The following is a 27,168-nucleotide window of genomic DNA, read 5'->3' as shown; positions in this document are numbered from 1 at the left end:
CTTTTGTGGCTTGAAAGGCTTTTTAAAGGAAAATAACCTGAAATTACCATGAAGACATCTGTAAGCCCTAGCTAACTGCGTGCATGAAGTTCTCAGTTGTCATAGTTACTCCACATACAGTATTGTATAGCGAACATTTACACTGGATGCTCTACAATAGGTGATGGCTTTAATGCAGAGACATTCCTAATGTGTACTGTATTTCATTAGCACAATATTCCAAAAATAGTAAGCTTGGGCGTAATGCAAACAGAAGTTTAGGATCCAAAATTCTATATATGATGCCCATTTCAACATATTCTAACATGTTATAATTGACTTAGCCGCATTGAGCTATGAGGCCTTCTTTAACATATCTGCTGTACACATTTACTTTACAGCGACAGAGACCTCTCAGCACCTTTCCTAAAAAGATCTCTGCCATATTTACTGATCAAAAGTTTATATAAAACCAACTAATCAATCCATCAGTCAAATGCTACTAAAAAGTGTAAAAAGAGACAATTTAGCAGATGGTTGGTCAAGAAGAAAGTGCCTGCTCATCAGTGGAGGAGAATGCTGTATATACTTGCAGTGATCTTCTCTACAGTATGGGGAGGAGCGATCGCTTATGCCATAGATTGTAGCAAAATCTGCTGCAAGCAAATGACGATTTAGGTGACCACATGAAAGGTGCGATTACTGTATGACGGGCATTTCGCTCATTCATTGGGCAATTGGTAGCACCTTTACACCGCCAGATATTTGCTAGAGGGCATTCCTATAAATGCTCGTTAGCGATTATCTGTCAGATTCTCAGCTCCTGTGAAGGACCCTTTATGCATAGCAAGGCTGACAGAACCTCGTTCATAAAGCGAGAGGCAAACCTCTCCTCAGACGGTGCTCTTCCTTGACTCTAGGGACTGGATATTGGTAGAGTTGTCACCAGCAGTGTTCATAATCTTGTTGAAGAAAAACGGATAGCTTGTTCCATAGCTTAAAGGGAATCACAATTCTGGGCTATTATCTGCAGTAATACATTAGTAGTACTGAAGACAAGGAGCCCAGATTACCATTTTTTCCTACTGCCCTTTGTTGTCAGCACTCAAAACTGTGCTAAACCCCTTCAGGACACAGCCTTATTTCACTTTAAGGACCAGGCCATTTTTTGCAAATTTGACCAGTGTCACTTTAAGTGCTGATAACTTTAAAACGCTTTGACTTATCCAGGCCATTCTGAGAATGTTTTTTCATCACATATTGTACTTCGTGACACTGGTAAAATAAAGTTTAAAAAAAAATTCGTTTTTATTTATAAAAACAATACCAAATTTACCAAAAGTTTCAATTTCTCTACTTCTATAATACATAGTAATTCCTCCAAAAATAGTTATTACTTTTGGGAATGATATTTTATTTTTTGGGGATGTTACAAGGCTTAGAAGTTTAGAAGCAAATCTTGAAATTTTTCAGAAATTTTCAAAAACCCAATTTTTAGGGACCAGTTCAGGTCTGAAGTCACTTTGCGAGGCTTACATAATAGAAACCACCCAAAAATGACCCCATTCTAGAAACTACACCCCTCAAGGTATTCAAAATTGATTTTACAAACGTCGTTAACCCTTTAGGTGTTCCACAAGAATTAATGGAAAATAGAGATGCAATTTAAAAATTTCACTTTTTTGGCAGATTTTCCATTTTAATATTTTTTTTTCCAGTTACAAAGCAAGGGTTAACAGCCAAACCAAACTCAATATTTATGGCCCTGATTCTGTAGTTTACAGAAACACCCCATATGTGGTCGTAAACCGCTGCACGGGCACACGGCAGGGCGCAGAAGGAAAGGAATGCCATACGGTTTTTGGGAGGCAGGTTTTGCTGGACTAGTTTTTTTTAACACCATGTCCCATTTAAAGCCCCCCTGATGCACCCTTAGAGTAGAAACTCCAAAAATGTGACCCTATTTTAGAAACTACGGGATAGGGTGGCAGTATTGTTGGTACTAGTTTAGGGTACATATGATTTTTGGGTACTCTATATTACACTTTTTGTGAGGCAAGGTAACAAGAAATAGCTGTTTTGGCACAGTTTTTATTTTTTGTTATTTACAACATTCATCTGACAGGTTAGATAATGTGATATTTTTATAGACCCGGTTGTCACGGATGCGGCGATACCTAATATGTATACTTTTTTTAAATTTATGTAAGTTTTACACAATGATTTCTTTTTTTAAACAATAAGAAAAATCATGTTTTAGTGTTTCCATAGTCTGAGAGCCATAATTTTTTCAGTTTCTGGGCGATTACCTTGGGTAGGGTATGATTTTTGTGGGATGAGATGACGGTTTTATTGGCACTATTTTAGGGTGCGTGTGATTTTTTGATCGCTTGCTATTACACTTTTTGTGATGTAAGGTGACAAAAAAATGGTTTATTTAGCACAGTTTTTATATAATTTTTTTTATGGTGTTCATCTGAGGAGTTAGGTCATGTGATATTTTTATAGAGCCGATCGATACGGACGCGGCGATACCTAATATGTATACTTTTTCTTTATTTATGTAAGTTTTACACAATAACAGCTTTTTTAAAACAAAAAAAATTATGTTTTAGGTGTCTCCATATTCTGAGCCATAGTTTTTTTATTTTTTGGGCGATTGTCTCAGGTAGGGGCTAATTTTTTGCGGGATGAGGTGACAGTTAGATTGGTACTATTTTGGTGGGCAAACGCCTTTTTGATCGCTTGCTGTTGTGCTTTTTGTGATGTAAGGTGAAAAAATTATTTATTTAGCACAGTTTTTATTTTTTACGGTGTTCATCTGAGGGGTTAGGTCATGTGATATGTTTATAGAGCCGGTCGATATGGACGCGGCGATACCCAATATTCCCCCCTATTTTTTACCAATTTTTTTTAACTTTAATTGGGGAAAATTACGTTTTTGTTTATTTTTACTTGAAACTTTTAATTTTTGGGGGGGAAAACTTTATTTTTTCAACTTTATTTTTCACTTTTTGTCCCACTTTGGGACTTGAACATTTGGTGGTCTAATCCTTTACAATGCATTCCAATACAGGGAGTGCAGAATTATTAGGCAAGTTGTATTTTTGAGGATTAATTTTATTATTGAACAACAACCATGTTCTCAATGAACTCAAAAAACTCATTAATATCAAAGCTGAATATTTTTGGAAGTAGTTTTTAGTTTGTTTTTAGTTTTAGCTATTTTAGGGGGATATCTGTGTGTGCAGGTGACTATTACTGTGCATAATTATTAGGCAACTTAACAAAAAACAAATATATACCCATTTCAATCATTTATTTTTACCAGTGAAACCAATATAACATCTCAACATTCACAAATATACATTTCTGACATTCAAAAACAAAGCAAAAACAAATCAGTGACCTATATAGCCACCTTTCTTTGCAAGGACACTCAAAAGCCTGCCATCCATGGATTCTGTCAGTGTTTTGATCTGTTCACCATCAACATTGCGTGCAGCAGAAACCACAGCCTCCCAGACACTGTTCAGAGAGGTGTACTGTTTTCCCTCCTTGTAAATCTCACATTTGATGATGGACCACAGGTTCTCAATGGGGTTCAGATCAGGTCAACAAGGAGGCCATGTCATTAGATTTTCTTCTTTTATACCCTTTCTTGCCAGCCACGCTGTGGAGTACTTGCACGCGTGTGATGGAGCATTGTCCTGCATGAAAATCATGTTTTTCTTGCAGGATGCAGACTTCTTCCTGTACCACTGCTTGAAGAAGGTGTCTTCCAGAAACTGGCAGTAGGACTGGGAGTTGAGCTTGACTCCATCCTCAACCCGAAAAGGCCCCACAAGCTCATCTTTGATGATACCAGCCCAAACCAGTACTCCACCTCCACCTTGCTGGCGTCTGAGTCGGACTGGAGCTCTCTGCCCTTTACCAATCCAGCCACGGGCCCATCCATCTGGCCCATCAAGACTCACTCTCATTTCATCAGTCCATAAAACCTTAGAAAAATGAGTCTTGAGATATTTCTTGGCCCAGTCTTGACGTTTCAGCTTGTGTGTCTTGTTCAGTGGTGGTCGTCTTTCAGCCTTTCATACCTTGGCCATGTCTCTGAGTATTGCACACCTTGTGCTTTTGGGCACTCCAGTGATGTTGCAGCTCTGAAATATGGCCAAACTGGTGGCAAGTGGCATCTTGGCAGCTGCACGCTTGACTTTTCTCAGTTCATGGGCAGTTATTTTGCGCCTTGGTTTTTCCACACGCTTCTTGCGACCCTGTTGACTATTTTGAATGAAACGCTTGATTGTTCGATGATCACGCTTCAGAAGCTTTGCAATTTTAAGAGTGCTGCATCCCTCTGCAAGATATCTCACTATTTTTGACTTTTCTGAGCTTGTCAAGTCCTTCTTTTGACCCATTTTGCCAAAGGAAAGGAAGTTGCCTAATAATTATGCACACCTAATATAGGGTGTTGATGTCATTAGACCACACCCCTTCTCATTACAGAGATGCACATCACCTAATATGCTTAATTGGTAGTAGGCTTTCGAGCCTATACAGCTTGGAGTAAGACAACATGCATAAAGAGGATGATGTGGTCAAAATACTCATTTGCCTAATAATTCTGCACGCAGTGTACTTCTGTATTGGAATGCATTAGCTGTATGAGTAATACTGTGTGTATTACTCATACAGCTTCCGGCCTGTAAGATCCAGGGGACTGGATCTCACAGGCTCGTCACCGGAAGGCAGCGCGATTCCTTCCTTAGGCATCGCGATGCCTTCCATGCCATCGGGTCCCCCCTACAGCCGCATGGGGACCCGATGGCGCCGCCGATCGCCGCCGCAAACCGCAGGTAAAGCCGCAAACCCAGGTCTGAATTGACCTGCGGTTTGCGGCGATCGCCGACCCCCCTTGCATTTAGCCAAGGTGCCTGCTCAACGATTTGAGCAGGCACCGGATTCCGATCACCGCTGGGCGGCGGAGATAAGAAATACACACGACGTACCCGTACGCCCTGTGTCCTGAAGTACCAGGACATCAGGGTGTACCGGTACGCCCTGTGTCCTGAAGAGGTTAACGGGAACCTGTCACCAGGATTTTGTGTATAGAGCTGAGGCCATGGGTTGCTAGATGGCCGCTAGCACATCCGCAATACCCAGTCCCCATAGCTCTGTGTGCTTTTATTGTGTAAAAAAAAAAACAATTAGATACATATGCAAATTACCCTGAGATGAGTCCTGAACATGAGATGAGTCAGGGACAGGACTCATCTCAGGTTCATTTGCATATGTATCAAATCGTTTTTTTTTACACAATAAAAGCACACAGAGCTATGGGGACTGGGTATTGCGGATGTGCTAGCGGCTAGGGAATAACACTGATTTTCTCATGACAATGAAACCTGTCAAGAAATTGGATATATTAGGCACCAAGAGAACAGTCAGTTCAAGGAAGGACAACCGTTGACCCAGAAACAGGGTGAACTGTAGACTTGGGTGCCCAACATTCCTTGATGTACGGTATGTGGGGAAAGAAGGCTAGCCCATCTGGTCAGATCCCACAGAAGAGCTGTGACTGCACAAACTGGTGAAAAAGTTAATGTTGGCTATGATGAAAGGTGTCACACCACACAGTGCATCACCCCTGGTCAGAGTACCCATGTCCACAAAACTGAACCATGAAGCAATGGAAGAAGGTGACCTGGTTTAATACATTTTCTGTTACATCCTGTGAACAGCCAAGGGTGTTTGCTCTGTTTACGTGGGGGAAGACATGGCACCAGGATGCACTCATAAGATAATCCAGATGGGGCACCATAATGCTCTGTGCTAAGTTCTACTGGGAAACCTTGGGTCCTGACATTCACCTGGATGTTACTTTGACATCCAACACCCACCTAAATATTGTTGCTGACAAGTACACACTTCATGGTGACATTACTCCCTAATGGCAGTGGTCTATATCAGCAGAATAATGCACTCTGGAACACTGCCAAAAGTTCTGAAATGGCTCGAGCAACATGACATAGAGGTCAAGGTGTTTATATGGCATTCAAATTCCCCATATATCTCTATCCAATCAAGTATCTGGGGGTGTGCAAGAAAAACAGTTCAGATCCATGGAGGGCCCACCTTGCAGGACTGAAAGAATCTGCTAATGTCTTGATGCTAAATAAACAACTTCAGAGGTCTTGTGGAGTCCATGCCTTGACTGGTCTGAACAGTTTTGGAGGAATGGAAACCCTACACAATATTAGGACAGTGGTTTTAGTGTTATGGCCGATCTGTGTATAGCCATAAAACAAGCACAATGCCAGACAACAAACCCTTTGAAATCTATAGTGCTATTATAATGCTAGTTAGAAAAAGAGATGACCTCTGCTGCCCTTAGTTCAAAGGCATCTCTCAGGTCAAGAAGCTAGAATTGATATAAATCCATGATGAGAAAGACAAATAACTTCGCAACACTTAAGAGTTAAAGGGAACCTGTCACCGGGATTTTGTGTATAGAGCTGAAGACATGGGTTGCTAGATGGCCGCTAGCACATCCGCAATACCCAGTCCCCATAGCTCTGTGTGCTTTTATTGTGTAAAAAAAAAAACTATTTGATACATATGCAAATTAACCTGAGATGAGTCCTGTCCCTGACTCATCTCACATACAGGACTCATCTCAGGTTAATTTGCATATGCATTAAATGGGTTGTCCAGCTGGGAAAAAGTCTATCCATTTAAAACAGAAGAGAAGGCGCATATACATCATTCAACAACCCGTAGATAGTGCCAGTCCTCAGCTCCTAGCGGCTCCACTTCCTGTTTGTGTTGAGGTTAGGAGAACATTTCCTGTGTGGGCAGGGCCGGCGTTAGGGAGGGGCAATTGTCTAAGGGGCCCCCTGCTTCAGTGCTGCTGTTCAGCTGAACGTCTGAGGAAGCAAACGGGTGGACAGCTGAACAGCTGCACTTTACAATGCAGTGTACGGACTCCTGCCTCACATATAAGAGAAATCATTACCCTAGTGCTGACAGGACCTGCCATAATGTCAGATGCAGGAGGCGGAGCTCAGCAGAGAAGAGGGGATGAAGGACCTGTGATGACCTCACCATCATGTGACCAGAACAGGAGGCAGAGCTCAGCAGTGCAGTAAAGTAATGAAGAAGAAGACCAGCCATGCATGTGAAGTATGTATTCAATGTAAATGCCAGGGAAATGCTGGGAGTTGTAGTCCTCTCATCTTATACCTCCTGTTATGGAATATCAGAGTACATTACAAGAGGGCACGTGCTTGGCCTTTCAGGAATTTGTATCACAGCTGAACAATAATGATCTTGGCCTGTTTTTTACTAGTGACATTGATGGTACCCATTTGACATTCCTGGATTTGTCTATTATTGATAAATCGAGAAAAATCACCACTAAAATGTACTGCCAACCCACGGCCACTAATAACCTACTCAGATGGGAAAGTGCGCATCCCAGCAGGCTCAAACATGGCATACCAAAAGGCCAATACTTAAGAGCTAGGCGCAACCGAGTGGGTGGACTTCAAACGGGCTGCTGGTGATTTGCAACAAAGATTCTCTCAAAGAGGATACCCCAGGTCATGTCTTACTGAGGCGTATACACACGCGTCAGTTAGCAACAGGGACGTTCTCGTTCTTCCCAAAAACTGAGATGCAAGCGACGGTACGGTACGGATCATAGGGACCTACGATGTGGCACATAGGGAAATCCGGGACCTACTGCATGAACACTGGGGACTCCTAAAAACTGATCCAGTGATAGGTCACCTGGTGGGAGACCTTCCCCTGATAACCTACAAAAGAGGATGTAATTTGAGGGACGAGCTGGTACACAGTCTGCACAATCCTCCACTTCAATCTACTTGGTTATACGCCAAACCTTTGGGCACCTTTAAATGCGGCAATTGCATAGCATGCAAAGCGATAAAAAAAAGGGGATGCTGTAAAATGCGCTGCAACATGCCGCATTTACAAGATCAGGTCCTTTCATCAACTGTATATGTGGCCACATGCACTTGCCGTAAACAATACGTGCGCAAAACCAAGAGAGTTTTAGAGGCGTATAGGAGAACATCTCTCGGATATCACTAAACAGAATGATACACCAATTGCACAACATGTCAAGGAATGTCACCTGGGAGAAAGGAACTGCATCACGTTTCAGGGTATCGAGCATGTGAGGGGCTCCTCTAGAGGGGGTGATGTGGATAATTTACTGTTGCGTAAAGAAGCACAATGGACTTTCACACTACAAACGTTAAAACCAAGCGGCCTCAACAACTTTATTTCATATGCGTGTTTTATCTAATTATTGTAAGTCTGTCGCTACACTTTAGTGAGTGGTCAGTTTATATACCTCATCATAATACCTTTCCACGCAATTTTTAGCATATGGAATTACCTCACTTTATCAGCTTTTTGATCTGACTGATGTCTCACCCTGATCGTGATGCGGTCAGACTCTTCAGTCACTAACTTAATGTCAGTAAATTGCCCATCCATAGTCTATTGTCCTTGATCCATACATTCTCTCCCGAGATCCCTACCTTTGAAGATTGCTTTCAGCTATTAATTTGGATTAATCTTTCCTGTGTTACTTGATAGCTAGTTATGCCAGTTAACTGTATAGCCCACTTTAAGCGCTGTGCTTGTTCGATGGGCGGCATTAGGGGGAGGTCTTACCATACCTCGCAGCTTGTCCAGGCCGCCTGTAGCTCCGCCTAGTGGGCGTGGCCCACCGATGTAAGGAGCGCTATCGGCGGCTGCGCTACGGCCATCTCAGAGCCGGAGCCTGTGTCACTCGGTGCTGCACGTGTGGCGTCTCCAGCGTGCAGCACGATTCCCTGTTCCTCCCAGGCTGCAGGAAATGCTAAATGTATGGGCGACCTGTAGCTGGGAGATGATATACTCTGCTCCTGATGAAAGGCTTCCCCATTAGGCTAGGTTCAGACCTGAGCGTCTTTGATATGCGCGTTTAACGCGCGTTTTTGACACGCGTTTTTGACGAGCGTTTTTTGCAATAGTAAACGCGCGTTTGACGCGCGTTTGTGTGATTGACTGCAATGTCCTATGGCCACAAACGCGCGTCAAAACGCCCCAAAGAAGCTCAAGTACTTGTTTGAGCGTAGGGCGTTTTACAGCGCGTTTTTCAGCGCTGTAAAACGCTCAAGTGAGAACCAGGGCCATAGGGAAGCATTGGTTTTCATGTGTTGAGCGTTTTACAGCGCGTTTGAACGCGCTGTAAAACGCTCAAGTGTGAACCCAGCCTTAGGGTAGCACAGAAACGCGTCGAGTAGATGCTACATTAGGCAGGGATCATTTACTATACTCAGGTCATTGAGCTAGACAACAATATTGGGGCATGATCGGTGGCTACAATTGCATATCAGACCAATCAAACCCCCTTCTTGTCAGAATACATTGCCGTTAGCTCTGAATGACCTGTGGAGTAACCAGATACACATTAAGTGAACACTGTATCTGAATGTGTGTGTGGTGAATCTGTGAAGGAAACAGTAAGGCCTCTTTCACACGGGCGTCGCGTGTGAGGGCTGGACAAGATGCAGGTGCGTAGCGGGAAAATGCACAATTTTTCCACGCGAGTTTTGCACGCGCGTGAGAAAAATCGGCATGTTTGGTACTCAGACCCGGACTTCTTCACAGAAGTTCGGGTTTGGGTTAGGTGTTCTGTAGATTTTATTATTTTCCCTTATAACATGGTTATAATGGAAAATAATAGCATTTTTAATACAGAATGCTTAGTAAAATGTCCATTGAGGGGTTAAAAATAATAAACAAATTTAACTCACCTCATCCACTTGATCGCGTAGCGGATCTCCTCTTCTTTCTACTTTCTTCAGGACCTGGCTAAAGGACCTTTGATGATGTCACTACACTCATCACATGGTCTATCACCATGGTGATGGACCATGTGATGAGCGCAGTGACGTCACCACAGGTCCTTTTCATCAAAAATGAAAAAAAGACACGCCAGGCTGAGTGTTCAAGTGGATTAAGGTGAGTTTATTAATTGTTTTTTATTTTTTAACCCCTCCATCACTATTTTACTAAGCATTCTGTATTAAAAATGCTATTATTTTCCGTTATAACCATGTTATAAGGGAAAATAATAAAGACTGGGTCCCCATCCTGATCGTCTCCTAGCAACCATGCGTGAAAATCGCACCGTATCCTCACTTGCTTGCGATTTTCACACAGCCCCATTCACTTCTATGAGGCCTGCGTTGCTTTAAAAACGCACAATATAGAGAGCTGCAATTTTCACGCAACGCACCAGTGGTGTGTGAAAATCACCGCTCATGTACATAGCCCCATTGAAGTGAAAGGGTCCGGATTCAGTGCGGGTGCAATGCGTTCACCTCACGCATTGCACCCACACGGAACTCTCGCCTGTGTGAAAGGGGCCTAACACTTCCAGCACCGCACACAGTTTGTTTTACTCATTGGTGACAATGGGGCTAGTGGTTGGATATTTATGCTAACAATCCACTACCCTATAGCACCTAGCCTGAACTGAACTGTTGGCAGGTAGCCACTATATTTTAATATCTATATAATAAATGTATCATTTTAAGCGTCCTTCTCAGGCAGTTAATCAGGTATGAGGAGAGGACTACAACTCCAGCATGTCCAGCTTGTTATGTAATATCAGAGTACATTACGCGAGGAGGTATAAGAGGAGAGGACTACAACTCTCAGCATGTCCAGGCCATTATTATATAATATCAGGGTACATTACAACTCCCTGGATATGCTGGGAGTTGTATACCTCCTCTTATAATGTACTCTGATATTACATAATTGCTTGGACATGCTGGGAGTTGTAGTCTTCTCTTATACCTTCTCTTGTAATGTACTCTGATATTACATAATAACGGCTTGGACATGCTGGGAGTTGTAGTTGCATCCTCATATACGTCCCCCTGTAATGTGCTCTGATATCAAATAATAATGGCTTAGACATGCTGGGAGTTATAGTCCTCTCCTGTTATACCTCCTGCAGTAATGTGCTCTGAATTAGGGCCGGGAGGATGGCTAGGGGAGGGTAGTCATCCCCCTAGGGTGCCACTTCTCTACCCATAAAGGGGGGTGCACATATGGCGGTCCAACTTCACAAGCCTCAGGCCGCCAGGTCTCAAGCCTGTCAGGCATTAGAACAGAGCAAGAAGCCGAAATGACATCACTGCAACCTCCTGCTCTGGGTCTCGCATGATGATGTCATCACGTGAGACCCGGAGCAGGAGTGGTGATGTCATTAGGACCACATGGATCAGGATGCAGCAACACAAGCCACAGATAAAACTGTGGTCTGCATCGCAGACAGCGGCGGGGGGACGGGAGGGAGGTGTTTTTTTTTTTAAATGTCCACACTGTTGGGGGCACCAGGGATAGGAGGAAGGAGATCATTATATATACTTGGCACTACTGGGGAGGAATGGAGGAGCATTATATACATACTGGCACTACGGTGAAACATTATATATATACTGGCACTATGGGGGGAAGCATTATATATTGGAACTAGTGGGGGGCAATACAGGGGGACATTAGAGCCACTGGGAGCATTATGGTTATATTATTACTACTAGAGTACTGTAGGGGCGTTATTATTTGACGCAATATGGAGGGCATTGCTACTAATGGGGGCTATCTTGGGGAGTATTATCACTATTGGGGGCACCATTACTAATGAGGGCAGTCTGGGTGTATAGTATAGTATTTGTGGACATGGGGGGGGGGGGGGAGCACAACAGGCACAGTATTGGGGGTAGCTTCAAGAGGTTCTCCGGGTTTTTTCATATTGATGACCTATTCTTAGGATAGGTCATCATAATTAGATCGGCGGGGGTCTGACACCCGGCACTCTCGATGATCAGCTGTTTAAGGAGACGGCATGCGCTGTGTGCACGTGCCGTCTCTCTTCCTGCTCTGCTGCTGTAGGTCTATGGGACAACAGCAGTGAATAGCACGTGCTGTCTCCTCAAACAGCTGATCGTCGGGGGTGTCAGACATCGGACTGTGTTTTTAGCACATTACTTCAAAATGTGGGCCCCCTCTTGTCTAAAACTTGATCTACTTCAAAATGTGGGCCCCCTCTTGTCTAAAACTTGATCTCTACTGTGTGTGAAGGGGGTCAGCGACTGGAATATTTCAATAGCTAAGCAAACCTCCTTCTCCGACGGTGCATCTGCCTCAATGAGAAGTGGACCCCTTCACACACAGCAGAGGTAACGAGTCCACACAGGAACCAGAAATCTTCAGTAAATGAATTACACTTATCACATAGATAAATTTGCGCCAGTGTGTTTGAGCATTACAAGTTCAGAGGATTTTTATGGCAGGTTAAAACAGGGTGTAAAGTGTATTCCATCGGTGGCTCCATTGTGGAGAAAATAGGCCATTTATTTGATGCTAATTAGCCCCTGGGTGCAACAAGGACAATGACGTTGCATCTTGCTACACCCGGGGCTCCGCTCCTTTTTTACTTCACCCCCACCACTTTCACTGACAGGGTCAAGAAGTGAAGACGTACTCATGCCTGGGCCCATAGTCTCGTGATTGCTCGTTTGCTTCATTGTTCGGCGCGGTACAGTATAGAAGCTCTCTAAATGATAGATTCAGTACTGCACCTGTGCCAAACAGTGAAGTGAGCGAGCAAATGTGAGAACTAAGGGCCAGGCATGAGTACAGCTTGACTGCCTGGCCCTGTCAGTAAAAGTCTTGGGGGTGCAGCCTGGAAGGAAAAGGAGCGGAGCCTCGAGTGCAGCGAGGTGCAAAGGCACCGCCCTCATTGCACCCAGAAGCTTATCAGTATCAAATAAAAGGCCTAATTTTTCCACAATGGGGCCACTGATATGACCAACACTATTAAAATGTATTGAAAAGCTTGCATCTGGCATGTAAGACGGTTTCATAGCAAGCTACATGGTGTCAGATTCCCTTTAAAGGGGTTGTCAAGCTTTGAGATATTCATGACCTACCTGAATGGGCGCTGAGCTGCAATATGCTGGCACAGCAACTACACAGTAAACTGACCCTTTTTCTTCCAAATCCATCCACTGTTCTGTTTCCAGCGCCGGCGACTGCCACAAACAGTTTCAACACCCCACTCAATCTGATATGGGTAACAGGGGGATAGGTCATCAATATCTAAAAGCTGGATAACCCTTGTAACAGGCAGCCTGATATCACAACTCCCTTTAATTTTCCAGGTGTTCTTTTTGCACTTTGATAGTGTATACATAATTATTTTAGATCGGCGACAAATAGAATTGAAAATGACGCATGGTGGATTTTTCTTTCTTTGTGTGTCACCTCAAAAGTTACATTCATTAAAAGCGGCTGTCTCATGAGGACAATGCCTGTTTGTACTCCACATTAGCGGACATTGAGATCAAAGAAGGCGGTCCCCCACTCGAGGCCCCCTTCTATGAGCCAAAAGAATATGTGCTCTGGAGTTGCATCTCCTGTTCTAGCAGACTCAAGCTATTTAAGTGCATATTTGTCACATACTTGGAGAGCATTTCTGCAATCTGCTAGCCAGAAAGTTATGGAAGATGCTCCCATAGGATTTGGGAAAGGGTGGATAGTTTTAAAGGGGTTAACCTAGACTACACTTTTTTAACAGACCTCTTCAGAGTGGCTCTACCAGCGGTGGGGTTCATACGTCCTTGGTCATCGCCGCTGGATTACAGGTGCATCGCTCCATAGCCGCCTCAGGAGGTCCTGGATGTCTGGGAATAAACATCTTGTTGACAGGTGTCACAAGACCACTGCATCGGTGACTAGTGTTGAGCGAACTTGTGTTTTTGAGTTGGTGTACATGGTTCGGGTTATCAAAAAATTCCATTATGGATTCCGCTACCGCGGAATTCATAACGGAATTATTAGATAACCCAAACCTTGTAGGCCAAACTTGAAAACACAAGTTCGCTCACCCCTAGCGGTGACCTGTCACTCGTTCAGTACGTGATCCAGTGACCTACCTCATAGGCACGTAATGCCTGTCAATAGGATATTGATTCCCGGGAACTGCATTGGAGGCCATGGAACAATACAGCCGGAATCCAGCAGTAGGGACCAGGTAAATATGCCCTTCCCCCCGCAGATCCAGCCGCGGGGGTCTGTTAAAGTTTAGTCTTGGATAACTACTTTAAGTAGGGATTAGATGTTTTCCTTGTACACAATATACACAGTTAGGGCTCATGCACACAAACTTATAACCTTTCCATGTCCGTTCCATTTTTTTTGCGGACCGTATGCAGAACCATTCATTTAAATGGGTTCGCAAAAAAATAAAAGATAACGGTAGTTACTTTGTGTGCATTTCTTTTCCGTATGTCCGTTCTGCAAAGAAATAGAACATGTCCACATAATGGACAAGAATAGGACTGTTCTATTAGGGGCTAGCTGTTCCCTTCTGAAAAATACGGAATGCACACGGACGTCATCCGTATTCTTTGCGGACCGCATGAGCCCTTACTGGTATTATGGTGAGTTAGGTCTCTGTCACTTAAAGAGATTTTTATTTTCTTTGGATTAACTGTAGCAATCACACACCTACTAATTAGTGATGAGCGGCATAGGCAATATTCGAATTCGCAATATTTCGCGACTTTTTGGCCGAATATTCGCCATAAATTCGCAAATTCGTGATTCCCAGTCATTTTCTTGATTGCGAAAATCGGCTATTTAATATATTCGCGATAAAAAAAAAAAAAATCACGATTCGAATATTCGCGCTCAAGACTACTACTAATCAGAAAGTGATGACATATCCAAGCAATATTCCGTAAATTTCTAAAAATAAATAAATTAATTAATTAATTAATTAAAAACACATCGCTCTTTGTTTACCCAGCTGCAGTGATCATGTGACATCGGCAACACATGACCGCTGCAGTCTATCACTGGCCTCGTCAATATACCACTGAAACCAGTGAATGGCTACAGCAGTCATGTGTAGTTGACATAACAGCATAACCAGAGGGGGGTCTGTCAGGTAAGTAACGCGCAGTTGTTTCTTACAGAGGGATCCCATTTGTTGTCCGGTTTGTACTTGAAACCGGAAAACCTCTAATGTGATGAACATTCAATTCGGAGTAGCACTGGCTGGAAAAACAGCTACTTGTTCAATCATTCAAATGTCCTTCCTGACTCCAAATGTGGCAGAATTCACCTTAAATGAAACTATGGTGCAAATGGGGACCGCTCAGCAGTGATCAAATTGAGGTCAATTATTATTGAGGTCAGATTTATCCACAAAGGAAACAAGGGTCCAGCGCCCATTTCCCATCCCCACCGTTTGCAATTTGGAGTGGATAGACCTGCTCTCCATGTGTCCCATAGCAGCCAATTTGACTGCCTGATAGTATGTACACCCTTGGGAACTGGCATTAGGCTCATATCTAATTAAATGCGTCAGAAAGTATACTGCTGCTACGCTGTCACTTTTTAATCTTTTACTACAGAGAGGTCAGATTTTAAAAAAGTGAGGGAGTTCCTAAAAACTTGCAATGTTTGCTTCAAATCTGCAATAAACTAGTGTTATGCAGTGCTACAAACTAAAGAAAAGACCTATAAGCCAGTGGCTCCTAAACTGAAAAATGTAGTAGCCATGTAACATTTTTAGTCACCAAATTTAAATACTTATGCAATAAATATTATAAATAATAATAATAATTAATAAATAAAAAACGTACTGTGTGCAGTGCCTCATAGCTCCTTCCTGAGGATATGCTATCAATATTAGATTGGCAGGGGTCCAACAGCCCTCCGATCAGCTGGTCGGGGGCAGTTTCATCGCCAAAACTTACTGCAGTGCTACCCCCATTTACTTGTAAGGTAGCTGAGCTGCAGTACACTGGCATGGCTGCTACACAATGGACAGAGGGGGTTTTATCATTCAGTTTATGCCTGAAAAGTAGTGCTACAAATTTGCAGGAGCGACTTTTATTTAAAAAAAAATAAGTCGCATCTCTCCTTTTTTGCCATTATTGCAACTTTTCAAAAAGGGGGGTGTGGCCAGCAGCAGTGATAAATTTATCTTCAGAAAACTTGCATAAATAAAGCCAGAAATCGCTGCCATCGATTTCTGGTTAGGATGCACCCCTAATTTATGACTACGTTTGCGCCTTGTCATAAATTAGGCATAAATCAATAGCCAAGGGCTATACCAATCCTGTTTTTAGCCTAATTCTTTATTTTCTTTTTTCTCTCTACATATTTTATTTTTAGAAGCTCCTAACCCCTAAAGATGCCACACGAACTGGAGGCGTCCCCCTGTACTAACCGATTCTAAAAAATAAGGAGATAGACAAAGGAATTGAGAACTGAGATGTAGGATATTTCGGCCGAGTTCACCCGTGCCCGTGCTGCGGGCCGCAAATTGCGGGCCGCAATGCACGATCGCCGGCCGTAGGTCAGCCGCATCGGATCGCGGACCCATTCACTTTAATGTGTCCGCGATCCGCCCATTACGCAAAAAGATAGGACATGTTCTATCTTGCGGAACGGAAGTACGGGACGCAACCCCACGGAAGCACTCCATAGTGCTTCCGAGGGGTCCCGTTCCGTGCGGCCGTTCCGCAATTCCGGATTTGCGGACCCATTGAAGTGAATAGGTCCGCATCCGTGATGCAGAATGCACACGGAACTGTTGCCGTGTATTGCAAATACGGCCTCGGATCACACACGTTCGTGTGAACTAGGCCTTAGGCTCAGTTCACACCTGAGCGTTTTACAGCGCGTTCCTACGCGCTGTAAAACGCTCAACAAGGAGAAACCAATGCTTCCCTATGGGAATGGTTCTCACCTGGGCGTTTTACAGCGCGTACGATCGCGCTGTAAAACGCCCGACGCTCAAACAAGTACAGGAGCGTTTTTTTTGGGCGCTTGTCGCGCGTTCCCGTACATAGACTTTCGGGAACGCGCGACACTGTGTGTACGCTTGTCTCTGTATGCGCGCTTGTAAACACCCGTACAATCGCGCATACAGAGCGCTCCTTTCAGAACGCTCAGGTGTGAACTGAGCCTTAGGGAATAGACAGTCTGAGAAAAACCAGCTCAAATAGAGCAGGAAACCATTACTTGTTTATCCACAAAAGCAGCTACTTTACCTCCCCTTTTCAGTATTGATTAAACCCTCTGCTTATTTACTGAGTGTACTAGAAAGCTGTAAACATCAGTTTCTCTCTATTGGCAACATTGTTTATTATTATATGAGATAGTTTGCCACATTATTAATCTCACTTGATACAGCATACATTTTAACTATCTAAGGCTACTTTCACATTAGCGCTTTTGTTGGATAGCAACTAAGGCTACTTTCACACTAGCGTTAATATTTTCCAGTATTGAGATCAGTCATAGGGTCTCAATATCGGAAAAAAAACGCTTCAGTTTTGTCCCCATTCATTGTCAATGGGGACAAAACGTAACAGAACAGAACGGAATGCTCCAAAAGGCATTCTGTTCCGTTCTCATACCGGAGAGAAAACCGCAGCATGGCGCGGTTTGCTTTATGTCCTGGGATGCGGAGCAAGATGGTCATGACCCACAATGCAAGTCAATGGGGATGGATCCGTTTGAAGATGACACAACATGGCTCAATCTTCAAACGGATCAGTCCCCCATTGACTTTCAATGTAAAGTCTGGACGGATCCGTCTGAAGCTACTTTTACACTTAGAAATTTTTCTACAATATAATGCAGACGGATCCGTTCTGAACGGATCCCAAGTCTGCATTATATGAGCGGATCCGTCTGAGCAGACATCAGACGGACCAGCTCTGAACGGTAGTGTGAAAGTAGCCTTAGGGCTCTTTCACACCTGCGTTGTTGTGTTCCGGCATAGAGTTCCGTCGTCGGGGCTCTATGCCGGAAGAATCCTGATCAGGATTATCCTAATGCATTCTGAATGGAGAGAAATCCGTTCAGGATGCATCAGGATGTCTTCAGTTCCGGAACGGAACATTTTTTGGCCGGAGAAAATACCGCAGCATGCTGCGCTTTTTGCTCCGGCCAAAAATCCGGAACACTTGCCGCAAGGCCGGATCCGGAATTAATGCCCATTGAAAGGCATTGATCCGGATCCGGCCTTAAGCTAAACGTCGTTTCGGCGCATTGCCGCATCCGACATTTAGCTTTTTCAGAGTGGTTACCATGGCTGCCGGGACGCTAAAGTCCTGGCAGCCATGGTAAAGTGTAGCGGGGAGCGGGGGAGCAGTGTACTTACCGTCCGTGCGGCTCCCGGGGCGCTCCAGAGTGACGTCAGGGCGCCCCAAGCTCATGGATCATGTGATCACATGGATCACGTCATCCATGCGCATGGGGCGCTCTGACGTCATTCTGGAGCGCCCGGGGAGCCGCACGGACTGTAAGTATACCGCTCCCCCGCTCCCCGCTCCTACTATGGCAACCAGGACTTTAATAGCGTCCTGGGTGCCATAGTAACACTGAACGCATTTGGAAGACGGTTCCGTCTTCAAATGCTTTCAGTACACTTGCGTTTTTCCGGATCCGGAGTGTAATTCCGGCAAGTGGAGTACACGCCGGATCCGGACAACGCAAGTGTGAAAGAGGCCTTAGATAGTTAAAATGTATGCTGTATTAAGTGAGATTAATAATGTGGCAAACTATCTCATATAATAATAAACAATGTTGCCAATAGAGAGCAACTGATGTTTACAGCTTTCTAGTACACTCAGTAAATAAGCAGAGGGTTTAAAGGGTTTCTATCACTTCATATCACATATTTAGGTGTCAGACAGCACTATGATGTCATCGGCGCAGGCGCAGTGGAGATGTCTGAGCAGGGAAGCGGTCAGACATTCACTGCTCATGCGCAGAACAGAGACGCGCACGGAGAGAATCGCATTCAGCAGGAGATGGGCGGGCTGGAGGGACGCGCTGGGCGGCGGCAGTTTATGAAGGTAGACGGAGCCTCTAGGTGCTAATGACGCCCCCATAGCACCTAGAGGCTCATTAGCATATAGATATAAGTTGTTATTTTAGCAAAACGGCTGCCCCAAAACCTATTATATTAGGATGGTTTGTTAGAGCAGACACTAGCGGATCGCTAGTGTCTGACACCTAAATATGTGATATGAAGTGATAGAAACCCTTTAAAGGGCTTCTGTCACCCCACTAAACAGTTTTTTGGTTTTTTTGGGCTAGTTATAATCCCTATACTGCGATTTTTTCATACATACTGTAATTAATCATTTCGGTTCAGTAGATTATGTTAAAAACGTATTTTTTAAATATGCTAATTACCTTGCTACCAGCAAGTAGGGCGGCTACTTGCTGGTAGCAGCCGCATCCTCCTATCCTAAAGACGCCCCCTCCGCATGTTGATTGACAGGGCCAACGGAGGGGATCGTCCTCTGGCTGGTCCTGTCTGCTATCAAGATCTCGCGCCTGCGCCGTAACGGTATTCAGTCGTCACAGGCGCACTGAGAGGAGGACGCTCACTCGGCCGCTCCATCCTCAATGCGCCTACGCCGATGACGTCATCAAGTACACCCAGAAGAGAAGATGCCGGTATCGCTGGAAGGAGGCGGAGAGTCTGGTGACGTCGCTGGATGCTCGAATCAGGTAAGTATGTACGTAATAAGCATGCTGCCACAAAAACCACCAACGAAATGGGAATAAATAATTTTATAAAAATGACAGTTATTAACACTATACCACCAACGATTATTAATAATAAATCTCTTCCGGGTGTACTTGATGACATCATCGGCGCAGGCGCATTGAGGATGGAGGCGCCGAGCGAGCGTCCTCCTCTCAATGCGCCTGCGCCGACTGGATACCGTTACGGCGCAGGCGCGAGATCTTGATAGCAGACAGGACCAGCCAGAGGACGATCCCGTCCGTTGGCCCTGTCAATCAACATGCAGAGGGGGCGTCTTTAGGATAGGAGGATGCGGCTGCTACCAGCAAGTAACCGCCCTACTTGCTGGTAGCAATGTAATTTGCATATTTAAAAAATACGTATTTAACATAATCTACTGAACTGAAATGATTAATTACAGTATGTATGAAAAAAAAAAAATCGCAGTATAGGGATTATAACTAACCAAAAAAAATAAAAACTGTTTAGTGGGGTGACAGAAGCCCTTTAATCAATACTGAAAAGGGCAGGTAAAGTAGCTGCTTTTGTGGATAAACAAGTTATATATTAAAAAGACAATTCCCTCATTATTGCGGTAGTGTGTGAAAGATAACACAACTACCGCTCTAATATAGATCTAGACCTAAATACCATCATCACTGAAATAAACAGATGATTTTAAAAATAGAGAACAACAAAACACTAATGTTTTTTTGAATTTTTTTATTATCACTTTATGCTTTTGAAAAAAGATACACAGAGATATATACAAATATATCACTTTGTTTTGTGTATATTTTAAAAGAAAAAAAATTAAGGTTATAATACAGAATTGGTATAGCCCTTGGCTATTGATTTATGTCTATTTTCAAAAATATTCTGGGCCAAAAGGGTCATTTTTTTCTAAAACTTGTCATAAATTAGGGTGCATCCTCCGGCAGCGCAGGGGATATCAAGACAGGTGCAGAAAGCAAAATGTATGAGATTAGTAAGGCTACTTTCACACTTGCGGCAGAGTGATCCGGCAAGCAGTTCTGTCGCCGGAACTGGCTGCCAGATCCAGCAATCTGGATCCGTCTGTCATACGGACAAACGGATCCGTTTAAATCCGGCATTAATACATTCCTATGGGGAATGTATTCAGGCAAGTCTTCAGTTTTTTTGGCAAGAGATAAAACCGTAGCATGCTGCGGTATTATCTCCGTCCTGAACAGTCAAAAAGACTGAACTGATGCATCCTGAATGGATTACTCTCCAATCAGAATGCATTAGGATTAAACTGATCAGTTCTTTTCCGGTATTGAGCTCCTAGGACGGAACTCAGTGGCAGAAAAGAAAAACGCTAGTGTGAAAGTACCCTTAGCCTACTGAAATATTTTTTGTGAGTTTTTTTTAACTGACACGACATTTTCACTTTTTTATTTAGTTTTATTTTACACTTTTGCACTGTAACTTGGGCATCCAAAGGAGCCCCATTTATGGGGAAAAACAGCCACCTTTTTTACACATATAGAGATAATCCAGGTCTGTTCAGACCAAGCAGATCTACTCTCCTGTAGACACCTGGAGATCACGTGATCGCTGGATGCAATTGAGAAAGCTAGGATGCATAGTGGTTCTATTAGGGCTCATTCACATGGGGAATTTTGTGCATGGATTCCGTTCCAGATATCACATGGGATCTACCAGTCATTGATATCAATAGGAAAAAGCAGTGCCGTTTCTTCTGACGTGGCGGATTTCCATATCTCCCTTTGGCACGGAAACCACTGTTAACCGCAGTGGATGTCCGCACTCAGATTTGCCCCAGTAAAGCCGTAGGTGGCCCTGTAGAATGCAAAATGCGAGACCTCAGCAGAAACCCATAGGTTGCCTGAGCTCCACAGCCCCTCTCGCATCTGAATGGCAAGGGTGCTGGGAGATGGAACCCCAATGACCCGATATTGATCTCCAATCCTGAGGAGACGTCATCAGATTTAATTCCCCTCTAATCAGTGTATGACACTTGATAAATCAGAGACACTTTGTGCCAAAATTCTTGACTCAGGCTAATTACATCATTAAGACTATAGTACCCAATATTGAGATGTATGAGCTTTTTTTCTTACCCTGTGCCATTGTGAACTACACTGCTACATTCTGAACACAGGATAATAATCCCTGCTGTATGAGCCACTAAGGCCTCATGCACGCGACAGTGTTTTTTCACTGTCAGTGATTTGGCTTCAGTGGTCCGTGTCCGATTTTGCTTCAGTTGTATTTCCTTGTGTCTTCTTTTTTTTTTTTTTGTCTAACAGGGGGGAAAAAAAGGAAGGTTAATGAAAAGTGTAATTTTATTGCACCAAGGTCTTTTAGAAAAAAACGGACGCGGACACAGATGACATACCAGTTGTGCATCCGTTTTTTTTGACGGACCCATTGACTTGAATGGGTCCGTCCTCCGTTTTCCACTGACAAGAATAGGACAAGTTATATTTTTTTGACAGACTGGGATCACGGATCACGGACGCGGAGAAAAAACGGAGGACTATCAGTTTTTTTCACAGCTCCATAGAAATGAATGGGACCTCCGCTAAACTGTGAAAAATGACGGAACGGACGCAGATGCACACAACAGTCGTGTGCATGAGGCCTAAAGGTGAAGATTTTGCTGAGCTTATCAAGTTCTCTAAGCATTTCACGGCGTGCACCTACCAAATTCTGCTCCTCGGTAATAAATAGAGGCATTTGGCCTAAACCCAACCTCCCTGGAGAGGTCTGTGTCAACACCGTTCGCTTGGTAGCAGGCTAGATATGCCAGGCTCCAATTATCTAGTTAACCCTTAAAGTTTTCTTTAAATACGTGACATTTTATTTCATACTTGTGGCCTCTATAATATAAATGGGGTTCCCAAATATTTAGTAAAAAATTGTTAAAATATTTGCAAGCATGTCTTGTACTTTCCATGTATTTTCAGTCATTACACCAATAGATATTCGAAAATAAAAATTGAAGTGTGACCGGCTGCTTTCAGCAAGACGTTTTTTTTTCTGTGACAGTTTTGATATATGAGGCTTCTCCTGTTAAAATTCAGTGCCCGAGTATTGGGGATTGAGCACTTATCTTGGGAAAAGCAGCTGCAGGGTGATGGGGTGGGCCATGAGGTTAGTCAGTACAAAAATAGCCTGCCCTGCGCAGTCACTTTCCCTATAGCTCACTATATACAAGACAATTCACCCTCGATCCAACCAGAGATCCGATACTAGCACTGCGACACCAGGCAGCATGCACGCAAAATAATTCCAACTGGTGCAAATATTCTTTATGCACATCACTATACATGTCTTTTCTTGCTATAATCAGAAAAATCTAAGGCTACTTTCACACCTGCGTTAGGTGCGGATCCGTCTTGTATCTGCACAGACGGATCCGCACCTATAATGCAAACACTTGTATCCGTTCATAACGGATCCGTTTGCATTATTCTTTTTAAAAAAAAGTGTAAATCAAAACGGATTCGTCCTGACTTACATTGAAAGTCAATGGGGGACGGATCCGTTTTCAACTGCACCATATTGTGTCAGTGAAAACGGATCCGTCCCCATTGACTTACATTGTAAGTCAGGACGGATCCGTTTGGCTCCGCATCGTCAGGCGGACACCAAAACGCTGCAGCGTTTTGGTGTCCGCATCCAGAGAGGAATGGAGGCGCAACGGAGCCAAACTGATGCATTCTGAACGGATCCTTATCCATTCAGAATGCATTGGGGCTGAACTGATCCGTTTTGAACCGTTTGTGACATCCCTGAAACGGATCTCTCAAACGGAATTCAAAACGCCAGTGTGAAAGTAGCCTAATTTCTATCAATGGTGTTGTCTCACTTCAGCAAACGGCAATTATCATGTAGAAAAAGTTAATACAAGGCACTTACTAATGTATTGTTATTCTCCATATTGCTTTCTTTGCTGGCTGGATTCATTTTTCCATCACATTATACACTGCTCGTTTTCAGGATTATGGTCACCGCTGCAGCGCAGATATGAGGTGGCTGAGATGGAAGCTATGCCTATGCGTGCTCCCACGGTCCCAGACACCAGACAAGCCAGTGCTTTTTCCTATAGTGTGCAAGCATGACCACCACTGCTGGATTGCAGGGTGGTCGTAACTAGGCTTAAGCGAATCCAGCTTATGATCATAGATCCAAAGTTGATTCATTCAAAATGCTGTTTCTGTACCACATTAAAATGTATTGGCTCTGCGGAGGAAAACTTTGCCTCGGTGAATTACAATGGTATTCATATCTTCTTATTTAAAAATATTTTTAAATAGGAATCTGAAGTCGGGTTCGATACTGGCTGGTGCCTCGGTACCAAAGTCCACTTCAGATTCCTATTTTAAAATGTTTTTAAATAAGCAGATAGAAATGCAGAGTTATTTACTGAAGTCTCGCACAACTTTAGGCAAGACGACGTTTTCCTCCACGGAGCCAATACATTTTAATGCTGTACAAAAACAGCATTTCAAAGTTTTTGTACAAACTGACTTCAGATCTCAATTCGCTCATCTCTAGTCATAACCATGGAAATGAGCAGTGTATAATGTGATGGAAAAATTCATCCAGCCAGCAAAGGAAGCAATATGGACAACAACAATACATTAGTAAGTGCCTTGTATTAACTTTCTCTGCCTGATAAATGTCACTTGCTGAAGTGAGACAACCCCTTTAAGAACAATTTCGAAAACATATACGTAAGGACTTCATGTATCAAGATTTCCCTTTATTAACAGAGTTGTATGGACGAATAAGATTTGGTTTAAGGGGAAGAAAAGAAAAAAAAGATCAGAAAGGTAGGCCTGGTTCACACTTCAGTGATTTGTTCAGTTATTAGGAGCCAAAAACACAGAACAGGCGTACGTCTTTCCATTACTCCTGATCTCTGCGGAGGCGTCACTACTGGTTTTTGCTCACAATAACTGATCAAATAACTTAAGTGTGAACTCTGCCGTACTCCTCTTCTTGATCTCCCACTACTCAAGAGATCGTCTGAGCCATCATTTCCTGTGTGTAAATCGGTAAGGTGAGTATGACATATTTTATACTTTTTTTTTTTTTATCGTTGGATGGACAACCCCTATTAAGTAATACATTAAAACAAAAGCTGGACTTTGGCTGCCATACACTCAGTCTACATACATATGGTGAATTGTGTAATGCTCTATTCACTTCTACATCGTGGCAAGGTTTCTGTCAGCTAGAATAGTGCAGCACCGTGACATCTTACGTTATAAATGGAAGTTACAACGCAGATGTGAACACAGCACTATCTGCACAGAGTTATTTCAGTCACATTTACATCATCATCGAGAAACCCTTTAAAGCAAAAATGCACCACCTGCAGCCCTATGGCCACGTGACCCACAATGTCATTCTGTGTGGCGACCTACCGTCAGGACATAGACATGCTTGTCTGTCTCCCAATAGTTCAGAAAGACATACCTACCAATAATGGAGTTACATTACTGGCTAGAAAAGTTATGGGGGCACTCTGCGGCTGGCACCATTAGGGCTCATGCACACGACCATATGTATTTTGCGATCCGAAAAACACGGATCCGTGTGCATTCCGTATTTTGCAGAACGGAACAGCTGGCCCCTAATAGAACAGTCCTATCCTTCTCCGTTATCCAGACAATAGTAGGACATGTTCTATTTTTTTTTTGGAGGAACGGACATGCAGACATACGGAAACGGAATGCACACAAAGTAACTTCCGCAAACGGTTGGCAAAAACAAAAAAACGGTATGGACACGGAAAGAAAATAGGTTTGTGTGCATGAGCCCTTAGGGCGAGCAGTGTCAATGTACTGTCATTATGCCACAAGTATCTCAAATGGGAATAGCTTTTCGAGTTTTACTGCAACCTATGGAAGTGGTGAAACCTGCCAATGTACCCTCCAGAGAAGGTTGGGCACCCTGCTTTGAAGGGCTGTCAGGCTACTTTTAACTTAGAAGTCAAAATGAAGACAAGATGCTGCAGAAGTGGCCACATGGTCCTATCATTTGTAAAAAGAGTCCACAGCTGTGGTGCCAGTTCTCTTTGTGAGGTGTACTGTAAGGTAAAGGGATAGGTCACTAACTACAAAGCTCATATACATCACACATTACTATCACTGGCCGATTCTCAGGAGACTGGACAAAGCTAGACTACAAGTAACCCAAAATTTTACAACATACCAACAAGAAAGGACATCATTTCCTAGTTCCAGTCTCTGCTTAGTAAATATGAAAAACATAAAAACTAACTAAATAAATCAAATATCCACATGAAGCAGAGAGACAGAGGAAGGCAGATAATAGATAGAGTAAGAAGTGAGTGTGCTCAGCTTGCCACTACTAGAACTTCTCCATCACAGACCCATGCACCTGCTGCTGGCTCCACAAGATGTGAGGAGGGCGCTGATCAGCTGTCCTACTACAAATGACCCATTTCCATCCTTCCTCCTGTTCTGCAGCCAAGGCTGACACAAACTAATCAGAAGTAATGCATGCAAGTTCCCACCTGTGAAATCAACCTGTTCTAATCCCCTGCTTCCCCAGACTAATCCCAAGGACCCCTCACATCCCCCTCTAATGCCATTGTTTACCCCCACCCCCTCCTCTTGGCATCACATTCCTAATTTGCATTTCTTTAGGGGGTTCTCCCCATTAACATTAGTTGCAGAGACTCTTCTCCCTCCTCCTTTACACTGCAGCACTTCCCTGGTTACCTCTCCTGTGAGCAGAGACCCGGGGATTGCTCACCTGGTGTAGAAGGTCCAGCTTCCATCCCATCCACCCAGCTTGCTCTCAGCCCTTCTGTACAAGATTGCCTGGTCCCTGGCTGCTCTGCTGCAGCTGCTGCCTCTGTTCCCTAAGCCTCCAGTATGCCCACGCAAGCGCAGCTGAGCCTCCGCCGAGCAGCCAATCGCAGAACACAGACATTTCTTTTTTTTTTTCATGCAAACAACTTTATTGATAACCACCTGTCCGCACAAGAGGTTCTATTTATATTTTCTGCTAGGACTCACGCGCTGAATGACAGCCGGACCCTTCACACAACCGGAACTGGACAAATATTTTATGTTGCCATTGGAAATGAAGAAGAGAGTTTCCTGTGTAGAACATTCCTTTAGGCCTCTTGCACAGGAACTTTTTTTTTTTCCTGTTTTTTTGTGTTCCGTATACGGACCGTATACGGAACCATTCATTTCAATTGATCCGCAAAAAAACGGAAGGTGCTCCGTATGCCTTCCATTTCCGTATTTCAATTTTTCCATTCCGTTCAAAGATAGAACATAGATCAGGGGCCAGCTGTTCCGTTCCGCCAAAAATGGAATGCACACAGACGTCATCCGTATTTTTTGTGGATCCGTTTCTTGCGGACAGCAAAATACTGAAAAAGCCAAACGGTCGTGTGCAAGAGGCCTAAGGCTACATGCACACCACCGTATGTGTTTTGCAGTCTGCAAATTGCGGATCCGCAAAAAAAAAAAACGGATGACATCCCT

At 43.6% G+C, this 27,168-nt stretch overlaps 1 protein-coding gene across 1 annotated transcript in view; it reads right to left on the bottom strand.

Annotated features, from left to right (window-relative positions):
- LOC120995286 (protein argonaute-1) overlaps positions 1-26,549 on the bottom strand; it is a 101,871-nt gene extending 75,322 nt beyond the window's left edge. Inside the window, exon 1 of the mRNA XM_040424386.1 lies at positions 26,423-26,549. Coding sequence (XP_040280320.1) covers positions 26,423-26,447 — 25 coding nt within the window. The 5' untranslated portion in view covers positions 26,448-26,549. The remainder of the gene's footprint in view (positions 1-26,422) is intronic.
- Positions 26,550-27,168: the final 619 nt, after the last annotated feature.

The sequence above is a fragment of the Bufo bufo genome, chromosome 3, assembly GCF_905171765.1.
Source record: "Bufo bufo chromosome 3, aBufBuf1.1, whole genome shotgun sequence".
Lineage (NCBI taxonomy): Eukaryota > Metazoa > Chordata > Amphibia > Anura > Bufonidae > Bufo > Bufo bufo.
Note: the sequence above shows the minus strand (reverse complement) of the source record. Positions and strands in the feature narration are given on the sequence as shown.